Source organism: Corythoichthys intestinalis, chromosome 15 (assembly GCF_030265065.1).
Source record: "Corythoichthys intestinalis isolate RoL2023-P3 chromosome 15, ASM3026506v1, whole genome shotgun sequence".
NCBI classification, from domain to species: domain Eukaryota; kingdom Metazoa; phylum Chordata; class Actinopteri; order Syngnathiformes; family Syngnathidae; genus Corythoichthys; species Corythoichthys intestinalis.
The window spans coordinates 45,900,137-45,916,822 of record NC_080409.1 but is presented as its reverse complement, the minus strand read 5'-3'; the positions used below and the strand labels follow the sequence as shown (position 1 = coordinate 45,916,822).

The 16,686-nt window shown below is 39.5% G+C and overlaps 1 protein-coding gene across 4 annotated transcripts in view; it reads left to right on the top strand.

Moving 5' to 3' along the window:
• Positions 1–16,686, top strand: part of rps6ka1 (ribosomal protein S6 kinase a, polypeptide 1) — a 133,908-nt gene that overhangs the window by 105,411 nt on the left and 11,811 nt on the right. For 2 of the 4 annotated variants that reach the window (XM_057858978.1, XM_057858977.1), the window contains exons 3-14: positions 3,621–3,737; positions 3,828–3,909; positions 6,692–6,772; positions 10,117–10,196; positions 10,275–10,381; positions 12,627–12,664; positions 12,770–12,912; positions 13,090–13,160; positions 13,227–13,315; positions 13,776–13,840; positions 15,167–15,269; positions 15,337–15,467. In XM_057858978.1, coding sequence (XP_057714961.1) covers positions 3,621–3,737; positions 3,828–3,909; positions 6,692–6,772; positions 10,117–10,196; positions 10,275–10,381; positions 12,627–12,664; positions 12,770–12,912; positions 13,090–13,160; positions 13,227–13,315; positions 13,776–13,840; positions 15,167–15,269; positions 15,337–15,467 — 1,107 coding nt within the window. Of the gene's footprint in view, positions 1–3,620; positions 3,738–3,827; positions 3,910–6,691; positions 6,773–10,116; positions 10,382–12,626; positions 12,665–12,769; positions 12,913–13,089; positions 13,161–13,226; positions 13,316–13,775; positions 13,841–15,166; positions 15,270–15,336; positions 15,468–16,686 lie in introns of all 4 variants that reach the window. The other 2 variants (XM_057858976.1, XM_057858975.1) reach the window with 1 other exon arrangement.

Here is a 16,686-nt window from a genome sequence, read left to right as displayed (position 1 = left end):
CTGTGGTTTACTGTTTTGCTCAAAAGAAGTGTTTTTTTTATTCCATTGCTTTTTTGAAAAAAGTAGTTTTGGCTGACATGTAACTTATTGTTTTGTATAAAACCAATCAAAGGCCCTTATATCGAAAGAAAATCAAATCGTGGCCGACTTTGTAATATCGGCAAATATTGATTTACACCCGTAATTGCTACCATCACCTGTACCTTGGCATGTTTGGATGCTACATGATAATATTCCATTATGCTTAAGTTTCATAACAATTATGTTTTGACTTGATGATTGAATGTAATGAATGTCTACTCTTTAAACGTGTCCCTCTTAGAATTGTGTGGGTTTTTTTGAAAATTATTTTGGGAGTTTCTGTTGCGTGAGCGTTCTCGGGTACTGAAGTGTGAGTTAAGGCAACCTCTTCCTTCCTGAATGCTTACTTCTGGTTCCTGTTTAGCTGCTTTAAGTCAGTCAAAAGAGAATGACACTTAAGTCAGAAAAGGCCTTCGAGTGTCACGACTCGGGACATGGGCCCCGAGGGGAGATTTAAACTGAGTCGCTTTCTCCCCTTCTACCTGTCCAAAAAGACCAAAGGTTTGGCGGCGCCAGCAGACACTCTGCCCGCAGTGAAACACTGGACTCCGGTAACCATGGCAACCTCTCATTTATAATTCAATTAGCTCTCTGGATGCCTTTGATTGCATTTAGACGTCCAAAGGCAGTGACCACGGATCGGACGTGTAGCTCCGTCAATGGGAGCCATTGAGTTAAATACTTTGTAGGTTGTTTTTGTCATTGCGCTTTTGAATTGTAAGATGCATCCTGTTGCTGTCGGTTTTCCCCTAATGGGGAAGCTTTTTAATCATTGTTTCCCTCTGATTACAGTTTGATCGCATCGTTTGACTTATTGCTACCGATTAATTCTTGTTGTATTCTTCTGAGAATGCATGGAATTTATTTTTTTTAATTTGTGTGTTTATGAACTGAACAGTACTTGCAAAGGACGGCTGCGTTTTATCGCTGCGCGTGCGTGCGTACATTTGTGCGTGCGTGCTGATGGCATATGAGACTCCAGTTCTTTTCTCTCATCAACACGCTGTAGAATTAAAGTTCAGACATACAAAATAAGAAAACACATCTATATTAAACACTATATACGTTACCATTGCTACATTGAGGTGAAAGGGGAAAAAAGACGACCTACTTTAGCCGGTGTTCTCTATAAAACAGGCAGCCTTCTCCAAAACTTGGAGTCAAAAGGTGACACTTCAAACATGAAAAATCGCTGGTTAACAGCATTTGCAAAAGGAAAAAAAATCTATTACTGACACCACATGCAATGACATAGTGCTTTTTTTGCGGAGTGTAAAGCTTAAATTAGCGGTTTAGTGAACATACTTCCGGTGAACATTTCAAAATAAAAGCATGTCATGTTCGTCATATAAATAACGATTTCTGGAGTTAATCCCACATACTTCAGATTCTACACTAAGAATACCTGTAAAATGACACCCTTTATGAAAATTCTGATTGGCAATGAATAATGATTATAATACTATTATATATAGTACTACAGTATACTATAATATTAATGCTAGGTATTTTTTTAAGAATTGTTTTGAATCATGTTGGAAAGGTGAAGTCAGTGTTCGGAATCTGTTTACATTCCATTCTTTTGCACAAATTCATTCTATCAGCATTTGAACTCATTGTTTACAGTGCCTTGCAAAAGTATTCAGCCCCCTTGAACCTTGCAACCTTTCGCCACATTTCAGGCTTCAAACATAAAGATATAAAATTTTAATTTTTTGTCAAGAATCAACAACAAGTGGGACACAATCGTGAAGTGGAACAAAATTTATTGGATAATTTAAACTTTTTGAACAAATAAAAAACTGAAAAGTGGGGCGTGCAATATTATTCGGCCCCCTTGCGTTAATACTTTGTAGCGCCACCTTTTGCTCCAATTACAGCTGCAAGTCGCTTGGGGTATGTTTCTATCAGTTTTGCACATCGAGAGACTGACATTCTTGCCCATTCTTCCTTGCAAAACAGCTCGGGCTCAGTGAGGTTGGATGGAGAGTGTTTGTGAACAGCAGTCTTCAGCTCTTTCCACAGATTCTCGATTGGATTCAGGTCTGGACTTTGACTTGGCCATTCTAACACCTGGATACGTTTATTTTTGAACCATTCCATTGTAGATTTGGCTTTATGTTTTGGATCATTGTCCTGTTGGAAGATAAATCTCCCTCTCAGTCTCAGGTCTTGTGCAGATACCAACAGGTTTTCTTCCAGAATGTTCCTGTATTTGGCTGCATCCATCTTCCCGTCAATTTTAACCATCTTCCCTGTCCCTGCTGAAGAAAAGCAGGCCCAAACCATGATGCTGCCACCACGTTTGACAGTGGGGATGGTGTGTTCAGGGTGATGAGCTGTATTGCTTTTACGCCAAACATATCGTTTTGCATTGTGGCCAAAAAGTTCAATTTTGGTTTCATCTGACCAGAGCACCTTCTTCCACATGTTTGGTGTGTCTCCCGGGTGGCTTGTGGCAAACTTTAAACGAGACTTTTTATGGATATCTTTGAGAAATGGCTTTCTTCTTCCCACTGTTCCATGAAGGCCAGATTTGTGCAGTGTACGACTGATTGTTGTCCTATGGACAGACTCCCCCACCTCAGCTGTAGATCTCTGCAGTTCATCCAGAGTGATCATGGGCCTCTTGGCTGCATCTCTGATCAGTTTTTTCCTTGTTTGAGAAGAAAGTTTGGAAGGACGGCCGGGTCTTGGTAGATTTGCAGTGGTCTGATGCTCCTTCCATTTCAATATGATGGCTTGCACAGTGCTCCTTGAGATGTTTAAAGCTTGGGAAATCTTTTTGTATCCAAATCCGGCTTTAAACTTCTCCACAACAGTATCTCGGACCTGCCTGGTGTGTTCCTTGGTTTTCATAATGCTCTCTGCACTTTAAACAGAACCCTGAGACTATCACAGAGCAGGTGCATTTATACGGAGACTTGATTACACACAGGTGGATTCTATTTATCATCATCGGTCATTTAGGACAACATTGGATCATTCAGAGATCCTCACTGAACTTCTGGAGTGAGTTTGCTGCACTGAAAGTAAAGGGGCTGAATAATTTTGCACGCCCCACTTTTCAGTTTATTTGTTAAAAAATTTTAAATTATCCAATAAATGTTGTTCCACTTCACGATTGTGTCCTACTTGTTGTTGATTCTTGACAAAAAAATTAAATTTCATATCTTTATGTTTGAAGCCTGAAATGTGGCAAAAGGTTGCAAGATTCAAGGGGGCCGAATACTTTTGCAAGGCACTGTATTTGTGATTTATTATTATTTGTTTATTTGTACTTTAATAAAGAATTTAAGTGTTCCAAAATGTTTTTGTGAATTGATAAGCATCAAAAAAAAAATTCATTGCTAAATTTGTAAAAAAATAAAAATAAAAAAAATAAAAAAAAATTTTTTTTAATTATAAGATTAGTCGACTAATCGTAAAAATAGTCGGCTGACTAATCGGGAGAAAATTAGTCGTTTGGGACAGCCCTAACGTATACCACACTGATATGAAATGACATTTGTATTGTTTTTTTTGTTTCATTACTATAGGAAGATGGTGAAATCAAGGAAATCGACATCACCCATGTGGTCAAAGAGGGTTCGGAAAAAGCAGACGCGTCCCACTTTGAACTGCTCAAAGTTTTGGGCCAGGGCTCCTTCGGGAAGGTAAACTCATAGCTTAATATTTTTTCTTTAAACCTATGTGGGCCTTCCTTGCTTCTCACTTCTTACTTTGCTGGTGTTTCAATACTTAAGGTTTTCCTAGTGCGCAAGGTGACCCCTCCTGATGATAATCAGCTCTATGCCATGAAGGTCCTCAAGAAAGCTACACTCAAAGGTAAGGGACTGAATAATCAGCTGATAAACGGCCTATTTCAGTTTAAATTATCAGTAAATGACTTTTTTAAAGGGATTTTTGTCATACTCCCATTTCTTTCTTTTGCATATTGTAGCTTTTTGACCTCATTAAGATCCAAATGTGGAAAAAGCCAATTCTAGCAATTTTTTTTAACTACCCTAAGTTTGGGATTTTTTTCAGGTCTAGGATAAAGGATTATCATTTATTGTTTTATTTGCGCGATGTTTTTTTTTCACAATTTTATTATACCGTGATCCCTCATTTTTCACGGTTAATATTTTTTTGTTGTTGTTGTTGTTAAATTGAGGGGGGAAAAAAAAAAAAACGCGATGGATTGAGGGAGTGAAGTTTGAAGCGCGAAGTAGCGAGAGATCACTGTTTGTTTTTTTGCTCCAATTTGGGTCTGTCAACATTTTGAGTTGCCGACCCCTGATTTAGGGGCACTTAAAGGGGTATTTAAAGTGTTAATTCCAACTAAGGCGGAAATTAGGGTTTCGTCGGCAGCGCAGGACCAGAACTCATATGTAACTACCTGTATAAATACAAAATAAATATAAAACAGAAGAGGGGTAATGAGATTCAAAGTTCACGGATTCCAATTGGAGTTCCGCTCTCTGAATGCTCCTCTAGTTTATTTCCTAGTGTTTAACTCTGACATTAACTCTGCCCCTGACGGCGCTAGACGTCCATTCCATTTTGAATCTGTCAAAACGGATTGGGTGCCATCAGTGTCGGTGGCAGCAAATGAGTTAAATGAGTGCCCTATGAAGGGTTATCTTTGTCCCACCTACAGTGCCTTGCAAAAGTATTCGGCCTCCTTGAATCTTGCAACCTTTCGCCACATTTCAGGCTTCAAACATAAAGATATGAAATTTAATTTTTTTTGTCAAGAATCAACAACAAGTGGGACACAATCGTGAAGTGGAACAACATTTATTGGATAATTTAAACTTTTTTTAACAAATAAAAAACTGAAAAGTGGGGCGTGCAATATTATTCAGCCCCTTTACTTTCAGTGCAGCAAACTCACTCCAGAAGTTCAGTGAGGATCTCTGAATGATCCAATGTTGTCCTAAATGACCGATGATGATAAATAGAATCGACCTGTGTGTAATCAAGTCTCCGTATAAATGCACCTGCTCTGTGATAGTCTCAGGGTTCTGTTTAAAGTGCAGAGAGCTTTATGAAAACCAAGGAACACACCAGGCAGGTCCGAGATACTGTTGTGGAGAAGTTTAAAGCCGGATTTGGATACAAAAAGATTTCCCAAGCTTTAAACATCTCAAGCAGCACTGTGCAAGCCATCATATTCAAATGGAAGGAGCATCAGACCACTGCAAATCTACCAAGACCCGGCCGTCCTTCCAAACTTTCTTCTCAAACAAGGAGAAAACTGATCAGAGATGCAGCCAAGAGGCCCATGATCACTCTGGATGAACTGCAGAGATCTACAGCTGAGGTGGGAGAGTCTGTCCATAGGACAACAATCAGTCGTACACTGCACAAATCTGGCCTTTATGGAACAGTGGCAAGAAGAAAGCCATTTCTCAAAGATATCCATAAAAAGTCTCGTTTAAAGTTTGCCAGAAGCCACCTGCGAGACACACCAAACATGTGGAAGAAGGTGCTCTGGTGAAAACCAAATTGAACTTTTTGGCCACAATGCAAAACGATATGTTTGGCGTAAAAGCAATACAGCTCATCACCCTGAACACACCATCCCCACTGTCATACATGGTGGTGGCAGCATCATGGTTTGGGCCTGCTTTTCTTCAGCAGGGACAGGGAAGATGGTTAAAATTGACGGGAAGATGGATGCAGCCAAATACAGGAACATTCTGGAAGAAAACCTGTTGGTATCTGCACAAGACCTGAGACTGGGACGGAGATTTATCTTCCAACAGGACAATGATCCAAAACATAAAGCCAAATCTACAATGGAATGGTTAAAAAATAAACGTATCCAGGTGTTAGAATGGCCAAGTCAAAGTCCAGACCTGAATCCAATCGAGAATCTGTGGAAAGAGCTGAAGACTGCTGTTCACAAACACTCTCCATCCAACCTCACTGAGCTCGAGCTGTTTTGCAAGGAAGAATGGGCAAGAATGTCAGTCTCTCGATGTGCAAAACTGATAGAAACATACCCCAAGCGACTTGCAGCTGTAATTGGAGCAAAAGGTGGCGCTACAAAGTATTAACGCAAGGGGGCCGAATAATATTGCACGCCCCACTTTTCAGTTTTTTATTTGTTCAAAAAGTTTAAATTATCCAACAAATTTTGTTCCACTTCACGATTGTGTCCCACTTGTTGTTGATTCTTGACAAAAAATTAAAATTTTATATCTTTGTTTGAAGCCTGAAATGTAGCGAAAGGTTGCAAGGTTCAAGGGGGCCGAATACTTTAGCAAGGCACTGTACTATGCCACTGTCCCATTTAAAAGAGTATTTCAGCAGAACAGCAACAGCTTTCTCATGTGGTTTATTCTCACCCAGGGGTTGTTCAGGATGCAGTAAATACAGTCCTTAATGCCTGTTGTTGTTTTTTTTTTATCTCACTGGAATTCTCATTGTTTTCTCGCCAATAAACCTTCCAGTTACTGGGCAAGCTGAATGAAAGATGTCTGCACGGCACAGCTCTCGCCTGGCCTGTGTGACCATTAATCAGCAGTGTGGCGACTAGTGTACGCTACTGTACGGCAGGGAAAAAAAACGTGCTGCATTGACGTCAACAACTTTTTTTCTTTTTCCCCCTCGGTGCCAGTGAGAGATCGTGTGAGGACTAAAATGGAGAGAAATATCCTTGCTGATGTCAATCATCCGTTCATTGTCAAGCTGCATTATGGTAAGTCAGCCTCAGCAGCTCCAGCGTTACTTCTGCAATGTTTAAAAAGAGGTAAAATGGTTTTTAGAATACAGTGATACCTCAGCTCACGAACTTTTCGCCTCAAGAACATTAAATTCGCGAGCATATAGTCTCTGCTGACGAACTAGTTTTCGGCAGACGAACCAAACCACGCGGTCGAACAGCGCCACGAGAAGCTGACGCACGCTCACGGCGTCCCAGTTCATCCCCTCCCTTTCGTTGAGTGCGGACGCGGTTTGTGTTTGATAGACATTTTGGACCATATTGAGTGTACTTTTGCTATTATGGGACCGAAAAAGACCCCACCACAGGCTAGTGTTAAGCCTAAGAAGACATTAAAGAAAATAAGGTATATTTTTGTGTAGTTTTAAGGCTTATTTAGTAGAAAATTAAGTTTTATGGGGACCTGGGAACGGATTATTCTCATTTTAATGGTTTCTTATGGGAAATAAATGTTCGGAAGACGAACTTTTCGCCTTACACACACTTTCTGGGAACCAATTATGTTCGTGAGCTGAGGTATCACTGTATGCTGCTCCAAAAAAAACAATGGGACCACTAGCGTAATATGTTGTAGATATGACTGAATGAATTTGTTTTATTAAATACTTTCTTTCCATAGTTGAATGTGCTGACAACAAAATCACACAAAAATTATCCATTAAAATCAAATTTATCAACTAAGGCTGTCAAACGATTGAAATTTTTAATCGAGTTAATCGCAGCTTAAAAATTACTTAATCGTAATTAATCGCAATTCAAACCATCTCTAAAATATACCGTATTTTTCTGTAAATTATTGTTGGAATGGAAAGATAAGAGACAAGACGGACATAAACATTCAACATATTGTACATAAGTACTGTATTTGTTTATTAGAACAATAAATCCACGAGATGGCATTATTATTATTAACATTTATGTGTATTTTGCATAGCTATTTGATTTGGAATGCCAGTTCTCTTTGCATTGAGCGCTTTTCTTTTTGTGAACATGATCTTTTTTTGAGAAATAGGAATATTATTTTTGTGCTTTCACTAAATGATACTGTAGCGACTTAACTGTAACTGAAGGAAGAAAGAATTTATAACATTTACTGGCCCCCAGGTATACCCGACCTAAATCCAGTAGAACACCTCTGGGACATTATGTTTAGGTTCATCTGGTTGAGCCAGGTTGCTCTTCAGACGGTTCAAGAGCTCAGTAATGCCCTGGTCCAGATTTGGGAGGAGATCTCCCAAGGACACCCTTCGTCGTCTCATTAGTAGAGAGGTCGTACAGGCACGCAGAGGTCACACGCACTACTGGGCCTTATTTTGATTCTGTAAAGGACATTACGTCAAAGTTGGATCAGCCAGTATTGTGTTTTTCCACTTTCGTTTTGAGTATAACTCAAAATCCAGGCCTCCATGGGTTGATACATTTGATTTTCGATCATTTTTGTGTGATTCTGTTGTCATCACATTCAACGATGGAAAGAAAAAAGTATTTAATAAAAATATTTCATTCATTCATATCCACCAGTCTAGAGATGTCCCGATCCGATATTTGGATCGGATCGGACGCAAAAAAATGCGAATCGGTATCTGATCGGAACACGAAAAAATTCCGATCCAGACTTCCGATCCAGTTTTTTTTGTCCGGTCCGGGTTTTCCAGCACACCGATTTACATAATCCATTCCAGTTTTTGCTTCGGTTTCCCTAAAATCCGGTCCGCATTTTACGGCACACCTTCAACACACTACATTTACATTACCGTCTCCCAATTTACCGAGAGACTTTATCGGTAAAAATGTCAGCTCTGTGGGATCATTTCACCTTAAAGGACGACAAAGACGAAGAGGCAGAGTGCAACATATGCCACAATAAAGTCAAGCGTAGTTTTAATACAAGTTTTAATACAACCAACCTAATCAAGCATTTAGCGAAATACCACCGCAAACAATATGAGGAGTATGTTCAGAAAACCGAAGACAAAAAGAAAGGTCCTACGCAACTAACACTGGCAGAAACTTTTGCTATGCGTGACAAACTGGCACTCGACAGTCCCAAAACCCAGGGAATAACGAGTCATTGCCGAAGAATTCGTTCTGGATGACGAGCAATTATCTCACGTGAGTATAGACGCACCATCCAACACTTAGAACCACGGTACAACATGCCCAGCCGTCATTACATCCTTGAGCGATTCGGCCGTGGAAGATTCGAGAACGATTCACAAACATCCAAATTCCGATTACTGAAATATGTCAAGTAAAGCGGCACTAATACACAGCGCGGTCTTCGGGACGCAATGGGAAACTGACCGCATTGCGTTCCGAAAGTAAACATAATGCTTGTCATAGACCCGGGTAATGCCAGTGCTGAACTCATGCCGCCGGATCGAAAACACAAGAATACCTGACTGCTGCTGACAGCCGCTACAAACTACGTCAACGTCGTTTTACTGGAGATAATAAATATCATATGCATATAGAACTAGATGCAAAACGACACTCGACTGCGTTAGCAACATTGAAGTATTGAAAACAAGATGCGTTAGTAAACAGCCACCATCTTAAAGCAGAAGACTTCCCTAGTAGGCGGTTGTGAACCTTCCAAGCGAACCTAATTAACTTTTTATCTAAAATACTCCTAAATCGGCAAAATCTTGACTTGAATCTATCTTCAAACAGTTTTAAAACTTTCACATGTCGAAAGTAGACAGAAGGGAAATTATGGAATAACGGGAGCAACTGAAATAGTCGTTTATTTAAACCTGAGAGGCTTTTTATATAATTTTTGTAACTAATGCACGAAAAATTAAAAGCATCTAATAGCTTGGGGGATTTGTGGGATTTTCCACTGAGGTTGTTGGTGTGTTTTGCTTTTTTAAAGACTGTTTACAATATTATTTGCACGTTTTACTGACTGACTATGCCATTTCTGTTTGTTGTTTATAATGTTTTGTGTTTGTCACTGAATAAACAGGTCAGTTTCCTTTTTACCAACCGTTGTGTGTGATTCAAACTCACCTAATTCAGCTGGCTAGTTGTTATCAAGAGTACTAAAACCTTTTTCAACATGAGTCTGACAACTAAGTTAGGAGGCTAAATAACTTTAAACTTTAACACATGCTCAGATAGGTCGGTATCGGCCGGTATCGGATTGGCAGTGCAAAACAATATCGATATCGGATCGGAAGTGCAACAACCTGGATCGGGACATCCCTATTACAACGTGTTACTTTAGTGTTCCATAATTGTGGATTCTCACTTTAACGAGTGGGTTTGGAACATATCTTCAATGGGGGGAAAGGGTTAATGATATATCTGATTTGCAGCATTCCAGACTGAAGGCAAACTCTACTTGATCCTGGACTTCTTGCGAGGAGGCGATCTCTTCACCCGCCTGTCTAAAGAGGTGGGAATCCCCTCTGTTTCTTCATGCTGCGTGCTGTTCAGGCTTTTTGAAGCATCATTTCATCTGTTTTTTTCGCAGGTGATGTTCACCGAGGAGGATGTCAAGTTTTACCTCGCGGAGCTGGCACTGGGCCTCGACCACCTCCACAGCTTGGGCATTATGTACAGAGACCTGAAGCCTGAAAAGTAAAACGGGTTGCATTTTTCATGATGAAATGGATTTTTAATACGTTTTGATGGGAACATGGTGATTAACTGCTAAAAATTAGGACAACCAACTCCATTCTACTCTATTTTATTGACCGATTTCATGTGGTTGCTTTATGCCTGTGCCGTTGGTGGATCTAGAAAAATATTTATTGGGTGGCGAGAAAGAGGCAGCAACTTTTTGAGGATGGCAAATATTTCGTGATGGTATAATAAGTCATCAATTCTTTGGACAATGATATGATATTCTGCGACGACTCTATTCAAAGACCTTCAATTTATTTAATACAAAATGAAGACATTTAACACGACACGATCCGTTCAATTTAGCTTAAGCAATAAAAAATACAAATCGTTTTCGATGTGATTGACAATTTTGTTGATAAAACGCATCTTAAAAATTGAATTATTTTGAATTTTGATCCAATTACATTTAATTGTGATTAACAAATCGACATATAGAGAGTCCCCGGGTTGCGACATACTCGACATTGGTGATTTTGACTTTACGACGCTGGAGTCTCATCCGCCATTTTGTCTCCAGTCGTTTTCGTCGCAAAAACAGTACCTTATTGTACCTCGCACTATCTTATTTTTTACTTTAGTTTATTAATATGACATGTTCTGTCTGTAGTGAAAACAAAGTTGTTCAGCTTTACAGACAGCAAAGAAGGCAACTGTGCTTTTTTGTAGATTTTTACTTCCTTCACTTTTGACAATTTGTAAAACCGAACCATCACATATTTCCACTTACGTTCAAAACGACACGCATTTTAACAATAAAACACTTGACTCAAAACAATTGGTGTTCAGACGTCCATCTAGTTTGATCAGTATATAAATTTAGTAGATTAAATTAGCTTAATTTGCCTAACAAATGTCCGCTAGCTTAAATGCTACGAATGCTAGCATATTTACAATTCTCGTAGCAAATCGCTCACACCTAACTCCACAAACTGTAGGTGTAAACTTAATTACAAATGCATACACAAACATATACCATTATTAGCTGAAACAACTTACAGCCTTAAATGGGCCAAACCAGAGCGCAGCTATCCTTTATCCATGTCAGACGTCTGCTTCTGTCATACAAGGCGACAGACCAACCAGACCCAGCGCTGCCACCAGAGGGCAGTGTATCCTCCATCATTAAACAAAATAAAATACTTTTGGACATTTTGGATAGTTATTTTGGGGTACTTAAAGCAACACTAGGTAACTTTTTCAACCTTTATAAAAATATTTTCATAAGATTTTTGATAATATGTCGACTGACTTTCCCCGGTAGTAATTAACTTTCAGGAGGGTGGCAGGAACCCTTCCACACAAAAAAACTACAAATGTGCTGACTGCTTTACGGCATACGTGACTTCCAACTTTTCCCATTCATTATAAAGATGGAAGTCGATGCAAGCGCTTTTGCGCAGATTTGTGAAAAGATGGCAACAAAAGAGACAAAGTTTTGTCTGAGGATGAAAAAGAAAAAGGGAGGCTACAGGGATACAGTATATAGAATAAACATGCTAACCTGGACCACCGGCTTTCATTCACTTGTGTGACGCTCCCCCCACCCCCCCAACCAAACTCGTCAGTGCTGAAGAGTTCGGCTGGGGTGACGGGGTTAGCCACACAGTTGCTAACCGTCATATGCTATTGTTTAGCCACAACTGGATTATTTACCTTATCACTATTCGTCCTCCACACAGGAAACAGAAATGTTGTTTAATCCATCTGCAGGCGACCGGGAGATTGATTTTTGATTGTTGGATGACTTTACGACACTGTGCGGGTGTGTGCTGGTCCTCATGGGAAACGTGGTCTTGCTAAAGGCAAAACACTACCGCTTTTGTCCACTGGTGTCACTAAAATCGACCAAAACTGAAGAGTTACCAAATGTTGCTCTAAAGGGTTATTTCCGATTTACGCGTAAATTTGGTTTACATCGCCAGTGTTTTTTTAAAAAAAAATTTTTAATAATAATAATAATAATAATAATAATAATATTAGGATCCTCACTGACAGCACTACTTAATTGATGACAATAAATGTTAAATTTAAGTTTTCATCGGTGCTGACTGGGTTGGGAAGCCTATCTTTTTGGTTGGCAGTTGCCCACCCCCGCCATCCGGTGAATCCGCCTCTGATTAATGCTCATCTAGAAGTGCACATGCTATTTATGGTTTGATGTATTTTCATGGTACTAACATTCCCTCCTATTTTCTAGCATTCTCCTGGATGAAGAAGGTCACATCAAACTCACAGGTTAGAAATGCACCTTTAAACAGCTCCTGAAGGCTCAAATGTGTGATTATTTAACCATAAAATGGATGCCTCAGCTCCTTCAGTGAGTATTTTTGTGTGTTCAAGATTTTGGTCTGTGCAAAGAGGGCATTGACCACCATGAGAAGGCCTACTCCTTCTGTGGAACTGTGGAGTACATGGCACCTGAAGTTGTCAGCAGGGCAGGGCACACCCACAGCGCCGACTGGTGGTCATTCGGAGTACTGATGGTAAGCAAGCAAACATTGAAGAATAATTAACGATTCTGTAAGCTTTTCGATGTTTTTACTTAAATCATCAATTGTGATATTATCCAACAAAGTCAAAGGTTGGCAGGCATTCCAGAGACTGAAAATGTTTCTGTAATAAAATGTAAATGTGATGGATACATATGTTCTGTCCTCCAGTTTGAAATGTTGACCGGGTCGCTGCCTTTTCACGGGAAAGACCGCAAAGAAACGATGAACATGATTCTCAAGTGAGTGCTCATCCTCGCGTGTATTAATGATGAGGATGAAGATAAGGACACTTTCCTCTCTTGCAGAGCGCGTCTGGGAATGCCTCAGTTCCTCAGCGCGGAAGCCCAGTCTCTGCTCCGAGCTCTGTTCAAGAGGAATCCCGGCAACAGACTGGGTTGGTTACCCACTTCACTGCACCCATTTGACCCACTGGTTTTACACTACATGGCAGACGTTTAAGTGCATACTTAGTGTTACAGTACTTTTAAGAACATTGTATTAGCCGTGTTTTACATTTGTTACCTACACCAGTTGATAAAACATACAGAAGGTGGAAGTTATGTATTCAGTGTATCTGTCTTTGTACTTGTGTTCAGTATAACTCAAGATTTAACAAAGGGATTATTATCAAACTTATAAATTATGTTAGTAATTTAAAACGGAAGAGGTCATTACATTCAAAAAAGGAGTTTTGCAATAATTTTAAAGATGATCATGCTTAACTCAAAATTGTAGGGTTAGTGATTTCCAATTTCGTGATCAGATCGGGGCCATATCAGAATGGGATCTTGACATTATTTAAGCAGTGCGGTATATTAAAATAATGATGATGAGACATTTTGCTGTCATTGTAGGATCGGGTCCAGACGGAGCAGAGGAAATCAAACGTCACGGATGGTTTTCCAACATTGATTGGAATGTGAGTAAAAGTTTATTTTTAAGCCATAACATGAATTTTATTGGTGAAATATTTTTTCTTGTAATTAGTTTGTCAATATATTACTGCATCTACAGTGCCCTCCATAATTATTGGCACCCCTGAAAATGATGTGTTTTTTAGCTTTTAATATATATATTTTTTTTATTTAAATAATATGGGACCTCAATGGAAAAAAGAGAAAAATCCAACCTTCAATACAAGTGCATTCATTCAGTGGGGAAAAAATCCCACATAAAAAAAAAAAATATTTGACATCAAATAATGTGTGTCACAAAAATACACACGGTCCCAGGCTTCAACTGGGACCGTGTGCTTTGGTCAGATGAGATCAAGATTGAGCTTTCTGGCAACAAACACTCTAAGTGGGTCTGGCGTGCCACGAAAGATGCGCATGCTGAAAAGCACCTCATACCCACTGTGAAGTATGGGGGTGGGTCAGTGATGCTGTGGGGCTGTTTCGCTTCCAAAGGCCCTGGGAACCTTGTTAGGGTGCATGGCATCATGATTGCTTTGAAATACCAGGACATTTTAAATCAAAATCTGTTGCCCTCTGCCCGAAAGCTGAAGATGAGTCGTCACTGGGTCTTTCAGCAAGACAATGACCCTAAACATATGGCCAAATCTACACAGAAATGGTTCACCAGACACAAAATCAAGCTGCTCCCATGGCCATCTCAGTCCCCAGACCTTGTTACTTAATGACATCTGTCATAAGCATTCATTGATGCACATGATAGTGTCATGTCGCAATTATGACAGTCTTATGGCAGTCTTATGACACCGCTGTCAAACAAAATGTTACCTATTAACTCAAATAAATCAACAAATAAGCCGCACTGGACTATTGGCCGCAGGATTCAAATTGAGGGGAAAAAAGTCGTAGTAGTCCGGAAATTACAGCATGCTGAGCGAGCATCTTAATTTGTTCCCACTTGATTGAAGTTGTAACTCATTTGCTAACGACACTAAGATAAAGGTTTTAAATCGCATTAGCTAATTGACTGTTGTGGCGACACTAGCCGTGCAATCCATTTTGACTGGGGGCGTTGGCAGCGATCATCCGCTGCCAGCCTCTCCCAGTCAAAATGGTTTGGACGTCTAGTTCCGTCAATGGAAGCCAATGAGTTCAATGAGTGCCTTGTACTATAAAAGGTTGTTTGATTATTTAATACATACACCAATACAGTACACCAATCGTTGACTGTGTTCTTTAGTACTAATGAAATGGAGTACAGTGGTATTGCTGCTTGAGGTTGTATTTTATTTTATTTTTTTTCATACAAAAACTGCTTTCACGTCTTCCAGAAACTGTTTCGCCGAGAAGTAAAACCGCCGTTCAAACCAGCAGTGGCACGTCCAGATGACACGTTCTACTTTGACTCAGAGTTCACCTCCCGCACCCCTAAAGGTAAAAGTCGTAAAGCTTTTTTTTTCCCCACCACCCTCATTGTTTGGTCTTTTCACTTTCTCTTTAGACTCACCCGGTGTGCCACCGAGTGCCGGAGCTCACCAGCTCTTTCGAGGCTTTAGCTTTATTGCGTCCAGCTTGTTGGAGGACGAAGGTGCAGGCGAGCCCGCGCAGCCCCCGCCGCATCCGGTGGTCCAGGTTAGCAGGCCGTCACTAATTTTTTAGACGTACAGTTTTACAACAGTACTGAAATATTGTAGTAACAGCATTTCAAGGTTAAGAATATCTAAAAGCAGGCAGAATTTTGGTTGAAAAATTGAAAAAATATAGAATTAAAAAAAAAAAAATTTTTTTATGGACAATTGTAGAGGAGAAATATAAATCGAGACAGTATTTAACCAACAAGTGGCTTCACTTAGTCTTGAGAGACATTTTATCTGAAGGTGCACCAATTGATTGGTTGGCCGATCAATTGGGGCCGATTTCATAAGTTTTAGGTGATCGGTAGTCCACTACAAATATAACCAATCTTGTCCACTAACCGCGTTTAGAGTCAGTTAGCCACATTAGCTTGCTAGCATTTCATCACGGATATTCGTGGTCATTAGTATGAGCATATAAATGCAGTTGTTGGGTATTTTTATTAGAGATCGACCGATATTGATTTTTCAGGACCAATACTGATTATTAGTACTTAGAGGGGTCGATAACAGATTTTTTGAGCCGATATTCATTTGCCGTAAAAGTGTAAAAATTGGAATAAAAAAATTTAACAATGCAAACACTGAACTTCATTGAAATACCTAAAGCATGTTTATTGAATCACACAAAATAAAAAATAATAGCTTTAGAAGTACCTGAATTTCCTAGACTCAGAACATGTTATAAAGTTGAATAAAAGGTTAAATAAACAGCTCGTGTTGTTCTAAAAAAAAAAAAGTTTCAAACATGTTACTGTCGTACCTTTGCGCCATCATAATGCGAATTATTTTTAAACAAGAATAATGTAGAAAAATGGTTGTTTTTATTACTGGTGCAAGATAATTTTTGGTCCGATAATTATCGGTCCAATAATAGGAATTATGACGTCATCCCGATAAATCCAATAACATTATTAATAGGACCGATAATATGCACTGTGCTGGCTTTACAGTTTACACACTAGTATGGGAAATCAGTTGACCATTTGTGGGGCATTGCTGCCACCTGCTGGTCAGAATAATTTGCGCCATCTATTTTTTGTTACAGTAGTTTGGTTCATTCATTTACACATGGCGGTGTCTAGCGGTAGCATTGACAATCGTGAATGCTTTCTGTTAAGTCCCGCCTCAGAAATGTATGTCTAAGTATTTTATGTTTACTACAACATATGGATGTGCAATATATGTTTACTTCTGTGGTGAAGGATCATATGTAC